The following is a 27,122-nucleotide window of genomic DNA, read 5'->3' on the forward strand; positions in this document are numbered from 1 at the left end:
CTGCTTCCACAGCCCGGGGTTCACGGGTTTGGATCCCAGGTGCAGACCTACACACCACTCATCAAGCCATGTTGTGGCAGCATCCCACATACAAAGTAGAGGAAGATGGGTACAGATATTAGCTCAGAAACAATCTTCCTCAAGCAAAAAGAGAAAAATTGGCAACAGATGTTAGCTCAGGGCCAATCTTCCTCACCCAAAAAAACAAACAAAAAACAAAGGAAAACAATTCCAGGTATCCAAGAACCCAGTTGAACTTAAAGAGAACATTTTAAAATCAAAAGTAGGGGCCGGCCCGGTGGCATAGTGGTCAAGTGCACATGTTCTGCTTCGGTGGCCCAGGGTTCACTGGTTTGATCCCGGGTGAGGACATGGCACCGCTTGGCAAGCCATGCTGTGATAGGCATCCCATGTATAAAAGGAGAGGAAGGTGGGCACGGATGTTAGCTCAGGGCCAGTATTCCTCAGCAAAAAGGGGGATTGGCAGCAGTTAGCTCAGGGCTAATCTTCCTCAAAAAAAATAAAAGAAATAAAATAAAAAGTACTTTCATAATTTAAATAAATAAGAAAACTTTAAAACTTTTATATTAATTCAACATATAAATATTGGACACTTACTACATGCTAAGGCATTATCAGTATCCTTAAGACAAGAAAGGTATAGGTATACTGTTTTTATATGGCAATACAAATTTTTTTTTTACTACTAGAAGAATAATTCTGTATTTTTAAAAAATACTTTTTAATCCAAAGATTATCCATCTATCTAATCTATAATCCTTTATTTAGCTTGGGAAAAAATGCTTAAGAAAATTGCAATAAATGACAGTGAGTTTAAAATAGAAACTACAGTGGTGACTCTGACTGTTGCTTTTCAGCTCTTCTGATCTCTTTAGATCAGAAAGAAAATTTCCACAATGTCCACACTTCCCCCTAGGGGAAGTTTTAACTGCCATTCAGAGAAACAAAGTTATAAAGGAATCATTTATGAATTAGATGGAAAAATAAGTATGATTAGCTGAATTCTCTGGCATTTTCAAGCATCTTCAATTTGCAACTAGAGTATATTGTTATTCCCAGCAATTCTTTTCTTAGGTATATATCCAAGAGAATTGAAAAATTATGTACACAAAAACTTGTATAAAAAGGTTCATACAGCATTATTCATAATAACCAAGAAGTGGAAATAACCTAAATGCCCATCAACTAATGAATGGATAAACAAAATGTGGTATATCCATATAATGGAATATTATTCAGCCATAAAAAAGGAATGAAGTACTGACGCACAATGCAACATAGGTGTGCCTTGAAAACATTATGCAAGTGAAAGAAGCCAAACAAAAAAGCCACATATTGTTTGATCCTATTTATATGAAATGTCCAGAAGAGATACATCCACAGAGACAGAAAGTAGATTAGTGTTTGCCAGTAGATGGAGGAATTGGGAGCGCATGCTAAAGGATATAGAGTTTCTTTTTAGGGTGATGAAAATGTTCTGAAATTAGAAAGTCGTCACACAACTCTGTAAACATACTAAAATCACTGAATTATACACTTTAAAAGGGTAAACTCTATGGCATGTGAACTATATCTCAATAAAGCTATAAAGTATATGGTGAGTAAAACCTATTTATTGAATTTCTAAAAGAATAAGACTTCATATCCTGCTAAAAGGTAATAGGATCCAGTATACCTTGTGTATATATAACAATCATCCTGAAAGTTACTTTTGAACTAAAGACTTTGTTTTGAAACATCATTCTCGCTACAGTAATAAAACAAAACAAAACAATTTTTTAAACGTAAATATATTTAAAAAATTAAAACACCTAAGAAATGCAATCTATACATATGAAAAAGTAAAATATTTATATGCATAACAAGTAGTAGCAACATCATTCATAAGCAGCAGTTAGTGTTTATTTTCCCCGTATTTTGGTTTAACACCATAGTGGTAGTTTATTATTTTTAGGGAAATTGCATAAGGTACACATAGATTATTATGAGTAAGTTATAGAAGACTATTTAATTGGAAAATTAATTCCACATAACAATATTTCCTCTAAAAACACAATTTTAAACAAATTATTTTAAACTAGTGGACAATAAAATGTGCCTATAATTTATAAGTCCAAGATATATAGTCAACTTGCATAAAATTACATATGGCATTTTAAAAACAGCCTACTTCTAAAATATCAGTAATTCAGGCAACTGGGATTTCCACAGGAGATAAATTGCCATTAATTTCCTTTTTATGAAGAAAAGGTCTGCCTTAAGAACTTTACAGCTATGTTTTTAAGAAATGCTACAGAATACTTTAAAAATCAAAATGGTAAAACATATGCATTAGGATATTCTTTTATGGATACCAGCCCTATAACAGCATTTCAGATGGTGATTTAAATCTAGTTAACCACATTTCCAAATGACTTGGGGTTTTATTTTCCAGAAATACATATCACATGTGTAGTTCAGTTGAGAATTTAAATTTCCATTATAAATGAGAACCTATCATACTGATAACGTAAAGATATAAGTCTAGTACTTTATTAGAAATATATTTACTAACTCCACAAAAACAAATTTTACATGTAAGCAAAATACTAAAAATTTTTGATTTGGGAGAAATGAAATAAAATACAGTGAATGGTTTTTCATCTCCAACTGTAAAAATCCCTTTTGCCTATTTATTTGACCCGTCTCTATTCATGCAATTTAATGAACCCTCAAAATAATTTACATGTCTTTATACAGAATTCACATCTACAACAGTAAATAGCCAGTCCTTTTATATTTTCAGTGCCTTATCAAAATATGGGTAACAAAGTTTTTCATTCTAGGAGGCAGGAAGATGTTTCCTAAGTACTTCTTTGGATGATGAGGATATAGCATCTGGGAAGGAAACGTCAAATTCTATTAAAAGGTCACCACGTTGGTCAGGATTTTTTGGAAACGGCAGCCCATATCCAATAATTCTTCTCCTCATTCCAGGTTTCACAATATCATTTATTGACATAGGTATGGTTCTTCCATCCATTGTTGGCACATTAATTGAGCAGCCACACAATGCCTAGAATGAACGAAATAAAATTAATAAACTCCAAAACTTAAAAGTCTAAACAAAAATACCACCAGGTATAAAAGATGCTACCACTAAGGTAAATTTTTAACCTCCAAAAGAATATCAATAATTATAAGACTTTTTCCTCATTAGAAAATCCCTTCAGGACATACAAAAGAAAGGAGAAGGGGAAGGAAAGGAAAAGGGAAAGAGAAGTAAGGATGTCTTTCATGTTGCCCTGGAGTGAAATGGATAGTCTGAGGCTGCTATTACAACACTCAAGATGCAGGGTTGGGGGGGAGAGAAGAAGAGGGAGAAATTCAGGACTGGAAAGAACAGGATAGGAGCAACTACCTACTTCCCTGGAGGGATAATGTCAGAACATTTTTTATTTTTGAGGAAGATTAGCCCTGAGCGAACTACTGCCAATCCTCCCCTTTTTGCTGAGGAAGACTGGCCCTGAGCTAACACCCATGCCCATCTTCCTCCACTTTATACGTGGGACGCCTACCACAGCATGGCTTTTGCCAAGTGGTGCCATGTCCACACCCGGGTTCCAAACTGGCAAACCCCGGGCCGCCAAGAATCGGAACATGCGAACTTAACTGCTGCACCACCAGGCCGGCCCCTAGAAGAACATTTATTGTTTTAGTCAACAAATGTTTACTGAGTATCTACTATATGCCACACATTCCTGCTAGATACTGGGCATACAGGGACCATGAACACAGACCTCACCTCCAGGAATCCACAAGGAACTCAGAAGCAAACTAGTAATTATAATACAGCACACTGTTGGCATAGAGGTATGTGCAGAAGTCTTCTGTGAGAGAAAGGGCGCCCCACTTACTCCCTTAGCTTCTAGGAGTACAGAATGCTTGAGCTAAGCACTGGACCAGTGGCGGGTATTGAGGCAGAGAGAGAAACAAGTGTTGCAGCAAGTAGAGCTCAGATAATGACACAGCAAACTTAGGGAAATGCACATACATTTATGGTTAGAAATCAAACTAAACATGACCTTTTATTTTAAGCTAAATAATTTAGACTTTATGGTAGATACTATGTGGAGTTATTTAAGAATTTTAGGGGCCGGCTCCGTGGCTGAGTGGTTAAGTTCGCGTGCTCCGCTGCGGTGGCCCAGGGTTCGGATCCTGGGCGTGGACATGGCACCGCTCATCAGGCCATGTTGAGGCGGCGTCCCACATCCCACAACTAGAAGGACATGCAACTAAGATATACAACTGAGTACGGGGTGGGGTTTGTGGAGATAAAGCAGGAAAAAAAAGAAAAGAAGATTGGCAACAAACAAGCCCAGGTGCCAATCCTTAAAAAAAAAAAAAGAATTTTAAGCTGGGAACTGACATGGCCATATTTGCAGGATTATAATCCAATTTGAGAAATGGTGCTTAAAAACACAACAAATAAGAACTCATGTATTAAAGCAGTACCCTTATAAGTTATTTTCTTTTTTAATACTTTTTTTGTTAATTATTCCAAATTAACAATTTTGGAAAAAGTCTCATACGTGGACTAAGGTGATGAGATTACAATGCAAAATCTCATAAACCAGACTTATAAAAACAGAGTAGAGTTAACCCAGTACTAGGCCTCATAGTACATAATCCAATTAGCACTTGAAATTGCCATTTAAATTTTTAGTATAGGTAACTAAACTTAGAAAATACAATCTCATCCATAAAATAAAAGAGGTCTAACAGGTAGTACTACCTCAGAGGGTTCTTAAGAGAATTTAAAGAATAATGTGTACGGGTTGGCCCCATGGCGGAGTGGTTAAGTTTGCGTGCTCTGCTTCGGATGCCCAGGGTTTTGCCAGTTCGGATCCTGGGCGCAGACCTGGCACTGCTCATCAAGCCATGTTAAGGGTGGCATCCAATATGCCACAAGTAGAAGGACCCACAACTAAAAATATACAACTATGTCCCGGGGGAATTTGGAGAGAAAAAGGAAAAATAAAATCTTTAAAATAAATAAATAAATAAAATAATGTGTAGTAAGCATTAAATAAATGTTAGCTATTATTTAAATTCCCTAAAATCAGATGTATAATTCTGTTTGGTTTCAGAATCCTAGGTCCTACTAACTTACCTCTCGTAAACTAATTTTAGCAGTATAAACTATATTTGATCCATCTCTTTTAAATTTTGGGTGATCTTTATCTTTAATGATAAAAACAATGTCTGCTGGAATACTAGTTGGTGTTTCATCTCCTTCCCTTGGGAAAGTAATTTTGGTGCCTTCTTTCCACCCTTTTTTAATCTCAATGGTGAGAATTTTGTCCTCAGATCTATAACTCCTTCCATCAGGGTTTAACCTTTTTCGAGAAATCTTCATCCGTTTGGTACAACCATTATATATTTCTTCAAGCGATACTCTAAGTTCGTGAATAACTGGAGGATCTTGTTTGAGGCGGGATGGCCCTACAGAATTCCTGTCTCTTGGATATCCATTCATGCTGAATCCAAAGGCACCAAACGGATCTCCATCTATTTCCATTTCTTCAGGATCTCTACCACCAGCCATCCGTCTTCCAAAGAAAATTTCAAAGGGGTTGGAACCTCCGAAAAATGCTGCAAACGTGGCATGAGGATCACCATGAAAGGTGTACCGGAAGGTACCTCCTTGTCCATCAGTACCGCCTGCTCCTCCTTTCAACCCTAAATGAAGAGATAAGCATGATTAGAAAAAACCTTGCAACTCTTGAAAGTTAAACTTTCAAAAATTGTATTACTAATAAACTTTGGCCAACTTAGGTTGCAATTTACTAACGTTGGCCAGAAATGCCACTATAACTAAATACAGAATAGCTACATAACTTCTGATCATTCCATCCTAAATTAAACTTTTAGCTTTCAAAATCTTCCTCCAAATCCCCATCTTTAAGGGATAATTTACTTCTGAATCTTTGTTCCACAGGTAAATAAGAAAATAAATAAAAATTGGGAACCTCTTATCTCAAAAGCTACTGGTTTGACAATGTGAAGTATATAAATCTAAGTTTTTAAAAGATGTCAATTAAAAGGTCTTCAATGCAAAATGCATAACCTAAATCTTTAAGTATCATTATAATCAATGAGCATAATCTATAACATAAAATATCATATTTATACTAACTAGCTTTATTTCAGATCTTTTACTGTTTAAGAATTAAAATAGAATTCTTTCTGTGACAAGAGGAAAATATCCTAATAATAGGACACTATGAAAAATGTTTTCTTAGACACTAAAGTTGTTATCCCTATCTTAGATAACAAAACTGTTTATCTAGGCATACTATGTGATAGCATTAATTTCAACAGAAGTAAAAAGAAGACTGAAATCAAGTGCTGCAAATCCTCTTGACATGTAAGGCCTTTGGACTGGTTATTTCTGTCTATTGCAGACAACTTGCTTCAAACACCAAGACAGTGACTCTTGGACCACGTTCTCTAAGGCTCAACTAAGTAATATGTAGCTCAAAAGAAATTACATATTTGAAGCAGCATTTTCCACTATATACCAAAGAAAGATTCTACTAAAACCCACAAAACACTAGTATAGTGATCTTTTAAGAGATCAATACTGACAAGGATTTATATCATTACAGTATCAGCAAAGTTTCTGAATGAGCCTTATGGGCATTCCTTGACCAAGGAAACAAGCAGGAACAGAGTCTAAAAATTTTAAAATTGTGAAAAATTCCAGAGATTAAACTAAGAAATTTCAATATGTTCAAACAATGAGTAACTTGAGAGCAGGAAATACATTTTATTCATTTTTGCATTGCTCATGCATACAGGGCTAAAAACGATAGGCATTCATGTTTATTGAATAGACGGAATGAACTAATTCTTAAAGTCCCTTCAATAGAAACTTTAAAAGGTGTCTTGAGTATCAGGACTGAGAAGAGGAAGAAGCAAAAGCAATATAAAGTATAATCCCACATATATATGAGAGATTTAACAATAAAAAATTCTACTGGAATCACTCAGCATGCTTTCAAACAGGCTTAGTTTTGCATGTCTTATTCTATTTGGCTTCTTTCATTAAAAAGTATACGTGTACTCTATTTCATCCAACAGTCTCAGCTAATGTTTAAATTTTTACCTTCATCCATGAATAAAAATCTAGAGAGATCAAGAGAAATTTAATAATCTGAAAATTGTCAAAACGCAATTGAGAGATATATCCAAATAGCAGTTAGGGATATTCCTTGTAGAAACAGAACGAAAAATACAAGCAGGACAAGAACTCATCCAAAATATCTTTTTATAAATTTTAGTGGTATAGTTATACCTCCAAATATTAAAAAAAAAAACTAGTGATAGATTTTTTTAAATGATAGGGTATGTATATAACTCAAGGTCATGACTACTGCGACTAAATCAATGTTTAAATTATTTCAATCATTTCATCTTTCACCCCACATATATAATAGAGTACAATAATTTAATAGGGAGTTAATAAAGTAAATTGAGTATAGCCCTCTATAAGACAAAACCCAAATGTTTTGGACTCACAATAGATTCATGAAAAGAAAGACTTGCATTTTAAGTTATTACATCATGGGTTTGGCTTTTCCCTAAACCCCTTCCCTCCTCTGCCAAAAATGGTAACTCAGTCAGGATTACAGAGCCCCTGAGAAGATTCACACACTGTCTCAAGTGACATTTATCAAAGCTGACAAAAAGCCTCCAAAGGATCTCTGAGGTCTTCCTTGAGACTAAACGGTCAACTACACAGCTCAGATAAAGGGCAGCATACTATAGTGACAGAAAATCCTACCAAAATTCATACCAATATAACATGAACTATTATGAATTACAATGCAAGTATTACTTGCATTGCCTACACTTGAATTGTAACAGGCATTTCATAAACTATAAAGTCAACTCTTTATTACATACATTTTCACATACATACTACTCATGGAACATTTTAATATTCAACTAGATTCCCTCTGCTATCCAAAATGTTTTCTAGACACCATCATCACTTTATGTAATTAAGGCATGTACTCTAGAATCAACATTTGCCTATGCTATAACAAGGCTGCTATTATTTAAAAAACAACCAAGCAATCAACCAATTTGCAATTCAAAAACAAACGTGTTTGGGATACTCTCCATAACGATATTTCCACTAATTAGTTGACTAAAAGTTTATCCAAACCAGCAGCATTAGAGAAGAATTAGGATTTCAAAGAAAAAATTATAAGACTTCAATAACTCTTACTTTAAGGAGATCTACTATGTAAAACTCCAGATTTACAGCCAAAACTTACAGGGATGCTAGCATAATGAGATCCTTTAAACAGCTACGATTCACAAAAATCCAATTTACTTATTTTTAGAAATACATAGTAAACAAAAAGAGATCCAGCTGATTAAATATATAAATTAAAGAAAAGAAGACACAAGCTAGTATAAAGATTAACATACTAAACACAAGTTTGACCATATAAATACGACCTTTTAGGATTTAAAATAAGTTATTGAGTAAACCATAAACAATAAATAGCATAAAGAAATGTTAGAGAACTAGGATACTGTAAGGATGTGTTATTGAAATCTTTTTTTTTAGTGTTTTAATACAAACTTCTCTTGACATCCACTGAACAATTAAGAAACAAACTAAAATTTTTGGGGAGAGGCTAGTTCAAAATCCAATTTTAAATATCCGTAGTTCTGTATTTTTTGTTTTCAAATGATTGAACTATGGAGAAAATTTCTCTGTCTTTAAAAATAGCTTTATTTATTAGATACTATAAAACCAACCCATTGTAAATATACAATTCAATCATTTTAGTAAAGTTGTAGAGCTGTGCAACCATCACCACAATCTAGTCATAGAACATTTCCATTAACCCAAAGAGTTCTCTAGTTTCTATTTGTAACTAATCCCTGGTCCCATCTCTAACCTCTAGCCACTGATCTGCTCTCTTTCTCTATAAATTTGCCTTTTCCATGCATTTCACATAAATGGAATCATGGAATATGTAGTCTTTTACATCTGACTTCTTTTATTGAGCATAGTTTTTGAGGTTCATTCATGTTGTACCATGTTTCATTAAATTGGTCCCTTTAATTGCTAAGTAGTATTCCTTTGTGTGTATATACGGGTGTATGTATGTGTACACACACAGATATATACACCACATTTTGTTTATCCATTCACTGAATGATGGTACTTTTGGATTGTTTCCAGTTTGGCGCCATTAAAAATAATTTTGCTATGAACATTCACGTCCATGTCTTTGCGTGGACCTAGATTTTCATTTCTCTTTTATAGATTTCTAGAAGTGGAATTGCTGGGTCATATGGTAAATTTAAAACATTTCTATGTTGATCTCACTTTTTAAAAACCCCTCATTTAAAATTGTGGATATTATAGATTTTTAAAACATGAATAAACTGGATCACTGGTTGTTTTAGTTCCTAAATATAAACTGTTCAACTAATACACTTCTCAGTTCATGGTTCTCTATTCCCACTGTCCCAGGCCTTGAAAGAGAGTATAATAATGGGTTAAAAAAAGTGTATCAGGTATGTTAGTAATGGCTCCACAGTCTCAAAATTCAATGTTTTGTTATTACTGGAGAAACAAGGTCTGCAGGCACAAACAGATCAATGAAAGGCAAAGAGAAAAAATGTTTTCCTACATTTTCACAGTACACCTGAAGGGGATTTTTTTTTTAAGAGTTAATGAGATATTCTGAATAAAAGGCAAATAAATATGATGTTTTTCTGTAAAAGAAGAATAATTCCTAAAAAATAATCAAATAACTTTCACTTAACTAGATTTTCAAGTAACTTTTAACTAGAGCATGATATTTCTGAATATTTCAATGCTTTAAAAAACTTATTCTCCCCTCACTATTATCTCTATTGCTTATATCAATTATCTGAGTCAAGAACAAAAAAAGGAATCAGGGTACATAGATGATCCTGCTTTAGTTTTTTAAAAAATTCACTCACTGATGATCAGTAAAAGTCAAACTGGAGAAACATCTGAAGAAAAATAAGAGGTAATGTTAAACCAAGAAAAATATATCATTTGGTGACTTGAAAATTCTGAAGACTAATATCCTCAGTAAACACCGAATCCTATGGCTTAGTCAATAGACAGACTTGAGCTATCAGTGAGATGTGGATTAAAGCAGAAGATATCTGCTGCTTCATGGGAATTTATAGTGTTACTCCACCTTTGTGGATCTCTTCACAAAATTACAAAATAACTTCTTCAGAAAGAATAGTACATTAGTAATATTTCAGAATCCTACTTAGCTTTTGAGATGAACCAAATCATAGTATTTTGAATAGTATGGTCATAAGGAACAAGCAGGACTGAACTGCCCACTATTTGCCTTTTTCAATATTTACTCTGTAAGAATCTGACACTGCAGGTCCTCATCACACCAAAATCAGCGGCAGAAACTGCAATTTTTGGCCACTCAGATCAAAAAGAAAAACAAAACAAAACCCCTTTAACACAATCACCCTGCTTATCTACATTTAACATTTTAACTCAAAATAAGCAGTCATTGCTTCACTGGATTTTAGGATATATTTCTAATTACGAAACTTCAACATTAAATGCGATAAAGGAAGAAAAGAAATGTTTTCATAACTACAATGATTTAAAAGAGAACATTTTGGGAGAAAAATAATAATAAAATAACTTAGTCCTGATTTTAAAAGTTGAAAATCACAGAACTCGTAGGAATTAGTTTTCGTGGTTGTTGTTAATTAGCAATTTAAAATAGTCTTACTTTATAGCTATTTATATGGAAATGATGGACAAACTTAGTCTAGAATCCAGAATGATAAAAGGGTAATTTGAAATTAACCCTTATTCACTGTATTGAACTAGTTTTCGATCTCATAATGCAAGAGGCAAAAGTATGGCAGGGAGAGGAAAGGGAAGTTGTCACCTTTCCTTTATACCTAGATAGTAAAATTTCAAAAGAAATAATTACCTAAAACTAAATCAATAATTGTTCTAACTAGGTGGCCATTTTAGGTCAAAAATTGTATTTCTGAGATCTCATTTTCTTGGCACACAATTACTGTTTACAATTAAGCTAAAAACTTGTTCTGGTATTTTATGACATCAGGAAAATTCTTTCCTCTCCAGGCAGAATGCCAAAAACAACTAGAGCTAAATGCCTGGGCCTTCTGCTTCTCAGAGAGACGATCTGTCTTGTTCAGTCTAAGCTAGCTTTGCTAAAAGAAAGGCAAAAAACTTCTTTTGTTTTCGTGAATAAAATATACACTACCCAGAATCTGAACTGCCAATCTTAAAATTTTAAATGACTGAAGGATCTTTATTGGTTCTGGCAGAAAATTCACTAGAAAACAAAACAGGTTGCATAAGACTTTTGACACAATTCATTAATGGGTATGGGAATTTAAGGTTTCTTTTCAAATATACAGTGCTAACATTATAAATCTAATGGTAGAATATTTGTATTACAAAATGTCCAAATCCAAAAAAAGGCAAACAAGTACATTTCATTCACAGCTATGTAACATTCATTCATATGATCAGGGCTGAAATCTCATTTTTATCCATTATTTGTCTTTCTACTTTTGATATGCCTGAGAATTTAACTGAATGATAACCAGAAGGCTAAGAGAGAAAGGGAAGAAAAAGAGAAAGAGAGAACGACACAGAGCTGGAGAGAGAGAAAGATATACACAGAATACTTACCTTCCTCCCCAAATTGATCATATATTTCTCTCTTTTTAGGATCACTCAATACTTCATAAGCTTCTGCGACCTCTTTAAATTTTTCCTCTGCCTGAGGAGATTTGTTCTTGTCTGGATGAAATTTGAGGGCTTGTTTTCGGTAAGCCTTTTTAATATCTTCATCTGAAGCTCCTTTTTCAATTCCCAAAATGCCATAATAGTCTTTCCCCATTTCGAATGCCTTGAAATGAACTTAGATTTCCCTTTGTGAAAGAAAACAGCGTTCCCAGTCTTAGCAATACGATTCTAAGAAAAATAAACCAAGCTGGGTATTTCAAAAGTTAAAGCAAATCAGCAATTCAGCTTCGCTGTCTGAAGGCAGCAAGCCGACAGCGTCTCTGTATTTAATTCCTTCCCCAACAGCTCACTTACAGATAAATATACACTACACAGGAGACGGCCTCCTTCTAGATCCTCCCATTTTCACTACGTGTCTCTGTACTTTCTAGAACAGCAAATGCTACAGGACGTCATTTCCCCTGCTGCCTCTAGTCAAAGTACTGAGCTAGGTTTTCTCCTCCTCCACGATTAACTATTCATTTTCCTTGTGGCTCTACCATTTTTATTTCCTTTTTAAGAGGCCAAGTGGCTTAAGAAACCAGTATTTCAGCATAGAAAGTCATACCTACACATTTATTTCTTCTATTCTAGGTGAAAAAGCAACAAAAATAATTATAACCATTAAGTATCCTATGTTAAAATAAGTTAAAGTTATTATACAAATAAAAGTACCCTTGAACTTATTTTAGGTATTTCAGTTTCAAGATATTCAAATATAAAATATACAATACTAGTTTGTTTAAATTAAAAATCTCAAATAATTTGTGTCATTTTCAAAATTCCTGAGGTCTATCAATCAGAAATGCTAGGAAGTCAACATACCAATTTCACATTGTAAAAGGTTATATATCATAAACATCAAAAGCAATATTTTAAAATAAGTAAAGGACCTAAATATGATTTTAGCTAATGATTTTAACTAGTTTCTGTAGCATACAAGAGTCCTTAAGTTCTGGCAAACTCAAATTTGTGAAAGCTTCATGTCTGATTTTAGCTACTTCAAGTAAAACAGAATGAGACCCACCCCATTCCTAGGGTCACTATTTAAAGAATTTTTGTGCAGCAGGAAAGAGGAGACAAGTGTCAGGTTACAGAAAGTAAATACTCATGTTTCTCCTAAGACCTTAACTGGTTCATCTTAAAATCTGGATATGCTATTTATGGGGCAGTAATATGAAAAATATTTTTTCTTTTAAAAACACATTTTTCCTAATTATAAATACTCATCATCGAAGATCTTGAAAAACACAGAAACAAAAAAGAATAAAATAAAAACCTCCCGCTATCATACCACTTCCAGTAATCCCTGCTAAATATTAGTGCATTTCCTTCTAATCTTTTTTCTATGAATATTTATGGTTATTTGTTGTAGTTTTGTATTTGTCTTTTTATTAACAAAGTTGATATATCATTTGCATAGCCTTTTGATGATTTTTTATAAATATTTTGGATATTTATGAGAAATATTTTCAATGTATATAACTCATCTTTTAAAAAATGTTCCCTTTCTAATATTGGAAAGATGGATTAAAAAGAAAATGTCAAAAGAAATGCACAGAGCCCTTTACTTAAATATCTTAAATCTGTAAAGTTAAAAGAAAAAGGAACATTTATGAAGAAAAGTAAATGCACATATATGTCTAGAGTATAATGAAAAGGTGATCACGTGTTAACCTTTAAAGCTATGGGAACACCTACTCCATATGCCAAGCAGCTTTACGTTAATGATTCAGCAATTCTTTCAGAATGTCTATCTTTGTGCATTTTGACAGCAAGGACTTCTTATTTCTCAGAACTCTCTACTTTAAAAACAGCTTAGTATTAGAAATGTATCTACCTACTTACAGGTTACAGAGGTTTGTCAGCTATTCAGCAAGTTTTTTCAGTCCCATCAAGGAATAATCAACATCAAAAGATAATTTTTTAAATCCAAAAAAAGTAGAGAAAAATGCTAATTTTTCCTAAAGTGACCTGAAGACTCCTATTTTTTAAAAAAGTATATTGCAAGTTGGAATCCAGTGCAAGGATCAGTATCTAGAGTAAAAATATAATAAAAATCACCTCTTCTAGAATTAATTTCCAAGAGAGTTCCTTTAAATATTCATTACCAAAGGAACACTGACATTACTATCTATAAAAAGTCTGAATTGTTCTGGTGGGTAATGCTGGGAGGAAAAAAAATAGATTCTTATCAGATTCGATCATTTTCAGAGAGTTAGAAATATTCTCAGGACTTGACATATTAAATGATTTTAGAACCCAAAGAGTAAAACTTACATATCTCTGAGACATGCATTACACATTAACAAATGGAAAGAAATCCAGCTCTCCACACATACAGAAGGGTGATAAAGGTCATATTTCTTTAAATATCATACACACAAAAAAGAATCATAGCGGTAAAGTTGAAAAGCAAGAATTCACCTCAACTTAGAAATTTCAAGTTAAGAAGGAAGCAATTATAATTTTAATACTTTAAATAATAAAATAATCTAGCTAGATTTTGGTAAAGTGAGCAGCATAAATAATTTTCAAACATATGGGAACATTTATTAAAAAACAATTTTAAAAGTCCTGTGAATACCACACCAGGAAATTTGTCCTTACAAAATAATTCAAAGAAAAAATTATATATACAAATATACTCATTGCAGTTAGATGCAATAGGGTAATGGATCAATATGATGATTAGTAAACTACATAATACTTTAGACATTTTACTCTTTTTTTTTTTTTTTAGGAAGATTAGCTCTGAGCTAACTGCTACAATCCTCCTCTTTTTGCTGAGGAAGACTGGCCCTGAGCTAACATTCGTGCCCATGTTCCTCTACTTTATACGTGGGATGCCTACCACAGCATGGCTTTTGCCAAGCAGTGCCATGTCCGCACCCGGGATCTGAACCGGGGAACCCCAGGCCGCCGAAGCATAACGTGTGCACTTATCTGCTGTGCCACCCGGCTGGTCCCTAGACATTTTACTCTTATATTCACTTTTTCAGACTGAGCTGTCTCCTCTACCACTGAGGGGTTCAAAGTCCATTACACCATCACTTCACATTAAATTTTCTTCATCCAAGTTTGTATGAGATGAATGAGGGATTTTTTTATTGTGGGGCAGCGCGAGTAACTGTCATCCCTGCAAATAATTATCATGACAAAAATAGAGTATGTGAAGGAAAGAGTAGTGTTACCAAGAGAAGTCTCTAAAACAATTTTCATGTCTAACGCTTTGTTTTTAAGTTGAGGAACCAAGGCAGAACACTGCTAGACAGTCAAACTGCAATCAGTCCGAACCAGAAACGTCCAAGACGGCAATGCAATGCCCTGGGCAAAATGAAAAGTGTGCAAACGGTGCCGCACGCAAGAAGGGAAGATCTGAGCATGCCCCAAACGTCCCCATACCAAGTGGTGACGTGGAAACCCCTCCCCACTTCACGAGGAGAAGCTGTTTTAGAACGCAAGCTCTCCTTCTCCATACTTCTTGAACAACAAATAGTTTCTGCCTGCTATTTCAAACTCAGTCTCTGCCTAATGGTGGGAGCAGCTCCAGGCAAGAGGACCCACTTGCAGGTCACAGTTCCATAGGGCTTGGTAGCAAAATCTGGCGACTCTGCCGCGACTGGAATAGTTGCTGTCTCCTCTCCCTGATTCTGGCCTCTCAGCTCCCAACAGGTGGAGCAATGGCCTGCAGCAGCATGTCCCCAGCTGACTCACCTATGTTGCAGGAGGCTTCGTGAACAGGAGGGAAACCAGGACTGTCCTGCCCAGTGTTTGACTGCCAGACTCTCCTCAATGACTCTTACTGAACTGGCATCTGCAGCCACACCTAGACGTTTGTTTTCTGCCACTTCCTTCGGATCAAGGGGGATTTCCCATGAGCCAACATAAAGTTTACCTTTGGTTTGGCATCAGAACACAGTGTATGCACGCAGGCACGACTGAGGGAGAAGAGGGGCTCCTCCCCAGAACTGGACTGAGGGAGCCCCTCTTCCCAGGAAACAGCCAAGGAGGCCTCTCTCCCTAGAATGGTTTCGCCCGTCCCTTCAGGGAGCCCCTTTCCCCAAGACCAGTACCAGTCTGTGAGGGGTGGACTGGGAGAAACATCAGGGATGCCTGATCACTCCAGGTCACAAGTGGGGTCACCCGACCTTTGAGGCCAAGATGCCTCAGTGGGAGGTTTGGAGGTGGTGACAGAAGCAGGTGAAACAGCTGTTGAGGGTTTTTGCTTTTATCATTGCGCTAATCTTCTTCCAAGAAGACCAGCCAGGAATGATGGGCTTTGTATAAAAGTGATTACATCTCTAATGTTTGATTGTTTTTTTGTTCGTTTTTTGCTGAGGATGATTTGCCCTGAGCTAACATGTGTGCCAATCTTCCTCTATTTTGTATGTGGGTTGCCACCACAGCATGGCCACTACTGAATGGTGTAAGGCCGCACCCAGGAACCAAATTCAGGCCACCAAAACAGAGCACACCAAACGTAACCACTAGACCACAGGGCTGGCCCCTGTCTGATTGTATTTCAAATTATATTGTGGGGATAAATATTCTATCTCACTGAGAAACGTTTCCTTTGCCTGATACTGTGAGGGCATATAAATTCACCTTTCAGGCAATTTTAATTAACCATGGTAAAGGAGATCTCACTTTAAAATGGTCAAATTGACTTCAAAAACAGCTATAAAAATGATCTTTACTGCAAAAAGGAAAGAATCTTTGGATCAAAATAACCCGGATAATTTAAAATTACAGTGGCCACTTTTGGGGCTCCTTTGAGCCTCCAAAACTTTACATTGGCTATTAGAAGGAATGTTCCATTTAGGTAAAATCATTTAAGAAGTCGCTTATTAAGCCATGGCTTTACAGACACCCCTGTAATCTACGTTTCAAGAAGGACCCAATATGAGGCCCTCCCAGGGTTAACAAGACTCTGAGAGATTTTCTGGGAAACTGCTACTCTTAAAACAGTCAAGCGGAAACTAAAATTAAAAAAGAAAAATTAATGGAGTTGTTTAATGCTGTCAGGAATAGTTACTATTTGTCCTAGCTGAAACTTGACAAGATTTAGTAACTTATGATCAGAAATGTGGCTAAATTAGAAGCTGATATTTAAAACCTGATGGGAATTTTTTGGCATTCTTCCCTAAATTAAGATAAAACTATGTACCTAGAAGGAAAGAAGTAAATTAAGGATAATGTAACCAGCTGGGTGTGCCAGTCCTTTGATAAGTAACTAACCTCCCTAGTTAATCTCAAAAACTTGTGACCTCTCTAGGAGCTACTATAGACCATATCAGATTCCTAAGACTGAAAAAAAAGTAATAGGAAAAGTTGTTTTTGGAGATGCAGACTGCTATGAAAACACTCTTTTTTTTTTTTTTTTTTGGAGGAAGATTAGCCCTCAGCTAACTACTGCCAGTCCTCCTCTTTTTGCTGATGAAACCTGGCTCTGAGCTAACATCTGTGCCCATCTTCCTCTAGTTTATACGTGGGACACCTACCACAGCATGGCTGCCAAGCAGTGCCATGTCCGCACCCGGGATCCGAACCAGCGAACCCCGGGCCGCCGAGAAGCGGAACGTGCGAACTTAACCGCTGCGCCACCGGGCCGGCCCCTATGAAAACACTCTTGCCCAAAAATCTAAGGAAAATTTTTTAAACAGAGGTTATAAAATCTTTGTTGCATCTGTCTGTTGTTTATATGTGTCTATATATATGTTATATATATGATATTTTCCACCTCTGGATGGTATAGACAAAATTAAGAGCTCTATTCAACTAGCTTAAAGTAAGTGCTTACATAAATTATTTCTAAATAACATTAATAGAAGTACCAGAAACTAACGCAAATATTTTTCAAGCTAACATGATATAAATTAATCTTTGGTAAAAAAAAGCTTATTTCAGTTTGTTGGTTTGGTTGAAATAGGCATGTCCTCAGAGGTACCAATACTGGATATGATGCACACATGCAGCCTGCGTTTACTAGTAAAATAACTTCATGTTATCTTTGTCAACAAAAATAATAGCTTAGAATGATAGCTGATGTTGCCAAATGTCTCATAATGCTCTTGTAGGAAATGTAAGCATAATTATTGGAAACAAACTAAATAGATGTAAGTACGATAAAAGTTTTTGGGTAAACGTTTTTAACAATAAATTATAGTAACACGTTTTTGGTGGGGTTTTTTTTTGAGGAAGATTAGCCCTGAGCTAACTGCTGTTGCCAATCCTCCTCTTTTTGCTGAGGAAGACTGGCCCTGAGCTAACATCTGTGCCCATCACCCTCTACTTTATATGTAAGAAGCCTACCACAGCATGGCGGGCCAAGCGGTGCCATGTCCACACCTGGGATCCGGACTGGTAAACCCCGGGGCGCTGAAGCAGAACTTGTGAACTTAACTGCTGCGTTACCAGGCCAGCCCTAACATGTATATAAAATAACTTCCAAAATCTCTTGGTAACTTGAAACTTTGAAGTTTTGCTAGGTTAAATTAAATGATGGAAAATTCAGTGAATATCCAGACCATTTCTATATAAGATAAAATGTTAGACATTAATTAATAGATATAGGTTTATCTATTTTTCGCTTCTTACTACAGAGAAACTAAAAAGACATTTAGGTCTACTAGTAAATATGTCTTGTACTTTATTTAAAAATTATACTGTGAGGTAGCATGTTTCTAGAAATTATAAAAGTATCTATAAATTTGCCAAGCCACAGAATACTGTCATAAAAGATAGTTCATAATTGCTTACTTCTTAGTTTTCACTAAAAATTAAGGGGTCTGTAAGAATTAAAAAATCTAATTAATGTATGTGATTAAAGCTACTAAAATTAATAAGGAAAACATCCTTGTATTCAAGGAAAGTAAGATATATGTTTTCAGCAAGGAAGGTATAAAGCACAGAAATTTTTATTTTGTTGAGAAAGATAAATTTGTTCTAAAGACTAGGGAAAAAAGAAGGCAGGGGACAAATTCTCAATGTAAAATGAAAATTACAGAAAGTTTGTGGAAAAGGAATCCTGATGAAAGAGTTTTGTGCATGGATGAGTTGGCTAAGAACAAAATGAATTTAAGTAAATAAATTTTAATAGAAAAAGCTGGTACAAAAATTAAAATTTGGTTTTCTCTCTCTTAAAAGGGATACTTTTCTTAAACTTTTAGTCTGCTCTTAATAAAGAGGCTAGAAAGGTTTTCTGAGTAGTCTATGAGAAAGGTGGGGATTTTAGGTTTTATCAAAATAAATTTCCTATATTGTTTTTATTAGGTCTTTAAGTGCAGGTGCTAAAGTTTTTCTTACAGCTATTTAATTTTCTGCATTCGCCTGAAAATCTTTCTCACTATGGTTAAATGGATAACTAGCATTGTTTCATAGGGACCTATGATACCATATGGGTAAATGTTATTAATATAAGTGTTTGTAACAAATCATGTAACATTCCTAAATTCTGATCTGTCCTGGTTTTCAGCTATAATTTTAGTTATTATCTTGAAGTGTTGTATGTCACAGAAATAGCCAAGTTTGTTTGTCAATTGCCCTTCTTGAGTCTTCTGTCATTTGCAAATAGTTGTTTTACTCTGATGTTTCTGCAGATGCATTTCATCTTCCGAGAGATTTATGGAAAGAACTCTGACACTTGCTATAGAATGCAGGTTTCTGATGAACTTTCAGATTATAAAACTGAACTAGGAAAAAATTACAGAATTCTAACAGAGAAACTGATGGCATCCTAAACCTGCTAACAGATCAACAATTGACTACATAGGAGGACTAAACGATTGATGAAGATGATTATAATTTTGATGACTTTTTCTTTGAAATACTGCTGATTTTTTAAATGTTCTGTTTTTCCAGATTTAAGGAAACCTTTTCTGTTCTCTTAAGCTAATTATAACTTATAGCTATTTGATAAATTATATCTTTGTAAGAATTGAAACATTGGTTTTTCTCCCAACCTGATGACTCTTATTTTCATGGCAATACAGTTATTTGCAGTTCAATAAGAATCTGATCTCCTCATAACAGGACAAAATTGGAAACATTGGTTATATTCCTAGAGCTTTGATTGGAATGTCATATTTGAGAGAAACATATAGACTCAGATATGACAAGACAGCTAACAGACAAAGATTGACTTTGTGGAACAAAGCCACTTGGAAATATTGGCCAGATACCTTGCTTACAGTCTCCCAGCAACCTTGCCAGGTGAGTAAAGAAGGCCACTTCCCTGGTAGGTGCAAGGAACCTCAGGATATTTTGGAAACTGTGAGAAGACAGGAATTTACCCGAGTCTATAGGTATTGCAGGCAGTCTGACGACAAGCCCTTTGCTTTGCTTTCTTATGAGAAGGCTTTAAAGTCCAGTCTGAGATTCCTAATAAGAAGCTCCAGCAAAGCAGATTGAAAAGAGCCTGTATGATGAACTGCTATTCTTGCTGTACTTATGTAAATAAACGGGCCAAGCTTATTAAAACTAGACTTATTTTATAAACCAATTCGTCTTAATTTGGCTATCTTTGGTAAAAATGAGCAGAATAAAAACTGAACTGGATCCTGAATTCTTCTCGTTTCCTCAAATATCTGGCTACAAATGCCCAAACTTACTAGCCAGAGATGTAATATAGTTGGGAGATCGTGGAGTCCAGAGAACAAGCAGTTTATTAAACCTTTAAGCCACAAATTAGATGAAAAACAGTTAACCAGTTCCTTTCTACACATGCCAAAATGCCCTATTCCTTTCCTGGGTAGGGACCTAGTGCATAAATTAGGAGCCTCCCTTTATAAGAAAGGGGACCAGGGCCAGCCTCGTGGCCGAGTGGTTAAGTTCACGCGCTCTGCTTCGGCAGCCCGGGGTTTCGCCGGTTCGGATCCTGGGCACGAACATGGCACCGCTCATCAGGCCATACTGAGGCGGCATCCCATGTGCTTCAACTAGAGGGACCCACAACTAAAAATACACAACTATGTACCAGGGGGCTTTGGGGAGAAAAATAAAATCTTTAAAAAAAAAGAAAGAAAGAAAGGGCACTATTTGAAGGTAAATGTCCCCTCAGCCTTTGGTTACCAGCTGATTATGCTCCTGACAAAATGGACTGAGTCAAAAGATTTAAAGGGAAACTTACTGGAATTACCAGAGGTAAATCCCTGAGAGTGAGGTATGCAGTCCAAGCAAGCCCCATGACTGTCAAACTGAAACTGGGACACAAGTGCCCAAATGTTAAACAATATCCTCTCAGATAGGATGCCCTAAACGGCATGGCCCCCGTCATAAAAAAAACTCAACTGAACAAGGCCTCATTAGACCATGCCATTCAGCATGCAACACTGTAATCCTCCTGGTCAAAAAGCCAACTGGGGAATATCAGAAGTACAGGATAACAATTAGAGTATGCCCTTCAGGTAGGGGAAATGGTGAAGGCACTCACAGTGTATGGCAACCAGGTCCTGCCGGCCCCATGGACCTGGCCCTCCATCCCTTCCAGCCTGGCTGGGTACACCTAGAAACATGGAAAACTGGGAGCCCACAGGACCAACTCACTCCTAAGCAGAACAGGCCTTATTTGGTGATTCTAACCACTTACTCTGCCCTAAAAGTACAGGGAGTCACTCCTCAGGTGTACCATACCCAAGTCAAGAGAGGTCCTAAACCAGAAAACTCAGAAATGCCAAGCCATTCTGACTTCTCCTATGAGCCCCTCTCAGACCTGAAGCTTATTCTGAAGACACAAAGACAGTCCTTGGTGGGCTGGTATCCCAACCCCATGGAGATCTAAAACTCCTTCTTCTGTCATCTCTCATAACTATATTTATCCTCACCCTGACCTGTGCTCCCCTTGGAGTGCCCATATCCAGTTGCTTTTGCCTAAACTGCTCACAGCCTTTCCAAGATGCACCTACTCCTTAAGGTCATATAAATAGCACTGGCATCATTGAAGACAGTGCCACCAGACTACAAGAAAAGGCTTATTGGTTAAAAGGAAAAAGCCAACCAGAACTAACAAAACAGATCTGGAGCGCGGTTAAACAGGCTCTTCCCAGCCTGACCTAGTTTTTACCACTTTAGTGGCCTCTGCTGGTTATTCTCCTTCTTCTCCTCTTTGTACCTTGCATTCTAAACCGTCTCATTTCCTTTGTCAGCAAAAGACTAGAATCTATTAAATTCCAAATGCTATTAACCCAGGGATATGAGACGTTGGGAGTCCAACCCAGTGACAACCAAACATATCTAAAAGTGGCTAGGGGTAAGTTCTGCTCCTCTACGGACCCCTATGACTCCCCCCACCCTGCCCCGGTCAGCTGGAAGTAATTACGAAGACGAACCTTCATCCATTGCCCCTCAAGAATGAGGAGCAGGACAGTCAGAGGAGGGATTGTGTGACCCAGAGAAGTCCCTAAAACATTTTCCATGTCTAATGCTGTTTTTCAGTTGGGCTTGCTTATAGGAACCAAGGCAGAACACTGCCATGGCCAAACTGCAGAACTGGAACCAGAAACATCCAAGATGGCGATGGGGTACCATGCACAAAAGGAAATGTACGCAAAAGGTGCTGTGCACAAGAAGGGAAGATCTGCACATGCCCAAAATGCCCCCACCCCAAGCGATGGTGCGGAGACCCCTCCCCACTTCACATCCAGGAGAACACTGCTCACCTGTCATCAGGGAAACGCAAATTAAAACAATGAGATACCACAACATACCTATTAAAATGGCCAAAATCTAGATTACTGGCAACACCAAACGCTAGCAAGAATGTGAAGCAATAGGAATTCTCATTCATTGTTGGTGGGAATGAAAAATGGCACAGCCACTCTGGAAGACAGTTTGGTGGTTTCTTACAAAACTACAGACACATTTATCATACGATCCAGCAATCATGCTCCTTGGCATTTACCCTAAGGCACTGAAAACCTATTTCCATAAAAAAACCTGCACATGGATGTTGAAAGCAGCTTTATCTGTAACTGCCAAAACTTAGAAGCAACCAAGATGTCCTTCAGTAGGTGAATGGATAAACTCTAGTGTATTCAGACAATAGAATATATTCAGCACTAAAAAAAAAAAGAGCTATCAAGCCATAAAAAGACAGGGAGGAAACTTAAATGCATATTACTAAGTGAAGGAAGCCAGCCTGAAAAGGCTACATACTATATAACATTTTGGAAAAGACAAAACTACAAAGACAGTAAAAAGATCAGTGGTTGCCAGGGGTTAGTGGAAAGAGAAGGACAAATAAGTAGAGTACAGAGGATTTTTAGGGCAGTGAAACTGCTCTGTATGATACTGAAGTGGTATGCATATTATGCATATACATTTGTCCAAACCTATGGGATATACACCACCAAGAGTGAACCCTAATGTAAATTATGGACTCTGGGTGATAATGAGGTATCAATATAAGTTGATCAATTGTAAACAAATGTTCCATCTGGTGGGAGATGTTGATGATGGGGGGGCTATGTATTTGTGGAAGGAGATATATTGGAAATCTCTGTACATTCCACTCAATTTTGCTATGAACCTAAAACTCTTCTAAAAAATAAAGCATTTAAAATTTTAAAAATAAACAGAGGGGCCAGCCCCAGGCCGGAATGGTTATGTTCACGCACTCCGCTTTGCCAGCCCAGAGTTTCACCAGTTTGGATCCCGGGCACAGACATGGCACTGCTCGTCAGGCCATGCTGAGGCAGCGTCCCACATGGCACAACCAGAGGCACTCACAACCAGAATATATAACTATGCAACGGGGGACTTTGGGGAGAAGAGGAGAAAGGAAAAAAAAAATACTGGCAACAGATGTTAGCTCAGGTGCCAATCTTTAAAAATAAAGAATTAGGGGCTGGCCTCATGGCCAAGTGGTTAAGTTCGCGCACTCCATTCTGGCATCCCGGGGTTTCACTGGTTCGAGTCCTGGGTGTGAAAATGGCACCCCTCATCAAGCCATGCTGAGGTGGCATCCCAAAAGCCACAACTAGAAGGACCCACAACTAAAAATATGCAACTATGTACTAGGGGCTTTGGAGAGAAAAAGGAAAAATAAAATCTTAAAAAAAAGTTAAATTAAAAAAATAAAGAATTAGAAATAAAAATAAATGGGAAAAAAGTGCAACGTTTATATTCTTAAAATATATTCTTTGGGGCCGGCCCCATGACATAGTGGTTAAGTTTGCATGCTCCGCTTCAGTGGCCTGGGGTTTGCAGGTTCAGATCCCAGGCACAGACCTACACACCACTCATCAAGCCACGCGGTGACAGCATCCCACATACAAAACAGAGGAAGATTGGTGGCACAGATATTAGCTCAGGGCCACTCCTCCTCAAGCAAAAAGAGGAAGATTGGCAACAGATGTCAGCTCAGGGCCAATCTTCCTGACCAAAAAAAGTATTCTTTGATTTTAGAGTCAGAAGATGTTTCCAGCCTTAATTTCTCTTACTGCATCATATACTTTAATCATATTAAATTACTTGAAAGTTGCCTAGGAGAAACTATTATTTATTATTGAATCTTCAGTTCCTGTTAGCGGACTAGCATAAAGGGCCACAAAAGTCTAAAGAATAAAGACCTAAGAACTTGAATGCTTGGTTTCTAATCTCAGCTCTGCCATTTAATAGATGAGTAATTTAGGCAAACTATTTAATTTCTCTGAATTCCTAACTCAACAAAGGTTATCGTGAGACTCAGAAGAGATAATATGCATGAAAGCACTATACAATGACATATACATATAAACTGTTTTCATTATTTTAAGCTATACAAACTATTTTGCTACCACTTGGAGGTCTACTGACAAATCATCTCCCTTTACTCAGGAATAAAGCATTAAAGTAACTTCTAGAATCACCCCCAAAGGACTCAGGCATCCCCCAAGATCATGCTCCTTGCCATGTTCCTTTTTCAGACCTTTCTCTCTAAACTTTACTCTTGGTGTCAAAAAATTAACTGTTCTATGTTTTCCCCATAATAATAACTGTTATACAATACAGTTTTCAAACACTTCCATATGCTTTCTCATATGTAATCTCTACACATGCACACACATGTGCATATATATAGTGAGAAGATTTCAAAGAGCTTTTTTATAGCCAGTAATCTAATAGTGAGCTATGATATTCTTAACAATATTTAGATACATATTGTTCTAATATTAACATAAACTTAAGGGTTAGTAGGCAGTGTCTATTATCTGGCCTGCTTGTTAGATAATATCTAAATAACTACATATAATCAAACTACTGGCCATCTACTAATAGACTATATCTTACCTCCACCTGTTATACTTTCTTAAAACACCTTCAAGCACTGAGGCATCATTATCATAGACTTCTTATAGCAAATTGCTTGATTGTAAGTTCGGAACTCAGACTAAATTCTCACTCCTGTGGAAAGGCTTCAGACTTTGACTTAAGTTACAACACCTAAACATTTTGTCATGGTTACAAATGCAACTTTATCTTTAGGGAAAAAAAATGGAAAAATTTTGAAGAGATTCATTTCTTACTCCTGCTAGGTTACAAGACAGCAGAAGTAAACTTAAGGTAAGTGTCTTTAAGACATTAAACTCCATCTATTTAAAATTAAATTGTTCTAGAAATCCTAGTTTTTTCTTAACTATAAATATCCTTCTTTAGGTAATTACAGCAATTTGGACTTGTATTTGGAATTAAGCAGTCGATAGTATTTGAGTGCCCATTTTACAGTATTTGATGGTTACTACAAAACTTGTTTTAAAAGACGGATGTTTTCAGGGCTGGCCCCGTGGCTGAGTGGTTAAGTTCGTGCGCTCCGCTGCAGGCGGCCCAGTGTTTCGTTGGTTCGAATCCTGGGCGCGGACATGGCACTGCTCATCAAACCACACTGGGGCAGCGTCCCACATGCCACAACTAGAAGGACCCACAATGAAGAATATACAACTATCTTCCAGGGGGCTTTGGGAAGGAAAAGGAAAAGAATAAAATCTTTAAAAAAATAAAATAAATAAATAAATAAATAAAAGACGGATGTTTTCATAGTCAACATTCTCCATGAAAAGTATCTCAACTATTCAGCAAATATTTACTGAGTGCTTACTGTGTGTATAAATTAGATAACATCCTTGCTCTCATTCAATGCATATTCTAGTAGAAGAAGACAACCAATAAACAAGTTAATAAATGAAATAATTTCAGATAATTTGAAGTGTTTTAAAGAGAACTCTAAAGTGTTACTAAGACAGAGACTGACGGAGAGGGGCTACCTTAGCCAGGGTGGTCAGGGAAGGCCTGTTTAGCTCTTAAAAATTCTACTGAGGGGCCGGCTCCATGGTGTAGTGTTTAAGCTCAGCATGCTCCATTTCAGCGGCCCAGGTTCACGGGTTTAGATCCCAGGTGCGGACCTACACCACTCATGAGCCATGCTGTGGCGATGACCCACATATAAAGTGGAGAGGACTGGCATAGATGTTAGCTCAGAGCTAATCCTCCTGAAGCAAAAAAAAGAGGAAGATTGGCACAGATGTTAGCTCAGGGCTAATCTTCCTCAGCAAAAAAGTAATAATAAATAAAAATAAAAATTATACTAAAAATTCAGCACTAAGGTGGATAGTTATTTTGGCTAGAGGAAAAGGAGAAAGTCTGGGTATCATACTTTTTAAAAGGTATAATGCTTTCAGAAAAGCAAATGGGCTGATAAGGAGGTCTTAACGACCTCTTTGATTCTATTATCAAGAATAAATGTTTTCAGTTCTCTTCATCTTTCCCATTTATTGCCTTTCCCCATGTACAAATCTCTACATATCCCTTCATATCTACAGCTAAAAATCAAATTAAGTAGTTTGATACAAAGATAGTAAACAATTAATGACCAAATGAGTGTTATGTAACTATAATAGAAGTGAAGGGACCATCAAGGCAAGAAGAAAGATAATAAAACTTGGAATGAGAGGATTTGGTTGTAGTATTCTTAGCTTCGCTACTTAATATCTATATAGAGTTCTGGAAAAATCATGTATTTCTCTGAGCCTCAATTCTTTTATTCTATAAAACAGATAACACCATCTGTTTCATTAAATTGACATAAAGAATGAGAAAATATGTGAAAGGGGTTTACAAAAAATAAAGTACTGCCAAATGTTAATTATATACTCATCTTGGGCTGGAGTGGTGGGGATGGGAAAGGTTTCAGAAAAGAAAAATGTGAGCAGGGTCTTGAAAGGTTAATAGAATTTAGAAAGAAAGGAAAGAAGGAGGAGGGTTTGTGTTTTGAACC

General features: G+C 36.4%; 1 protein-coding gene across 11 annotated transcripts in view; it reads right to left on the bottom strand.

Annotated features, from left to right (window-relative positions):
• Positions 1-1,354: 1,354 nt before the first annotated feature.
• DNAJB4 (DnaJ heat shock protein family (Hsp40) member B4) overlaps positions 1,355-27,122 on the bottom strand; it is a 46,121-nt gene continuing 20,353 nt past the window's right edge. For 6 of the 11 annotated variants that reach the window (XM_070591988.1, XM_008519015.2, XM_070591985.1 and 3 more), the window contains 3 exons: positions 11,777-12,018; positions 5,174-5,742; positions 1,355-3,076 (listed from right to left, as the gene is read on the bottom strand). In XM_070591988.1, the coding sequence (XP_070448089.1) occupies positions 2,843-3,076; positions 5,174-5,742; positions 11,777-11,987 (1,014 nt within the window). In that variant the 5' untranslated portion in view covers positions 11,988-12,018 and the 3' untranslated portion in view covers positions 1,355-2,842. The remainder of the gene's footprint in view (positions 3,077-5,173; positions 5,743-11,776; positions 12,019-27,122) is intronic. The other 5 variants (XM_070591989.1, XM_070591990.1, XM_070591991.1 and 2 more) reach the window with 1 other exon arrangement.

The sequence above is a fragment of the Equus przewalskii genome, chromosome 24 (genome assembly GCF_037783145.1).
Source record: "Equus przewalskii isolate Varuska chromosome 24, EquPr2, whole genome shotgun sequence".
NCBI lineage: Eukaryota > Metazoa > Chordata > Mammalia > Perissodactyla > Equidae > Equus > Equus przewalskii.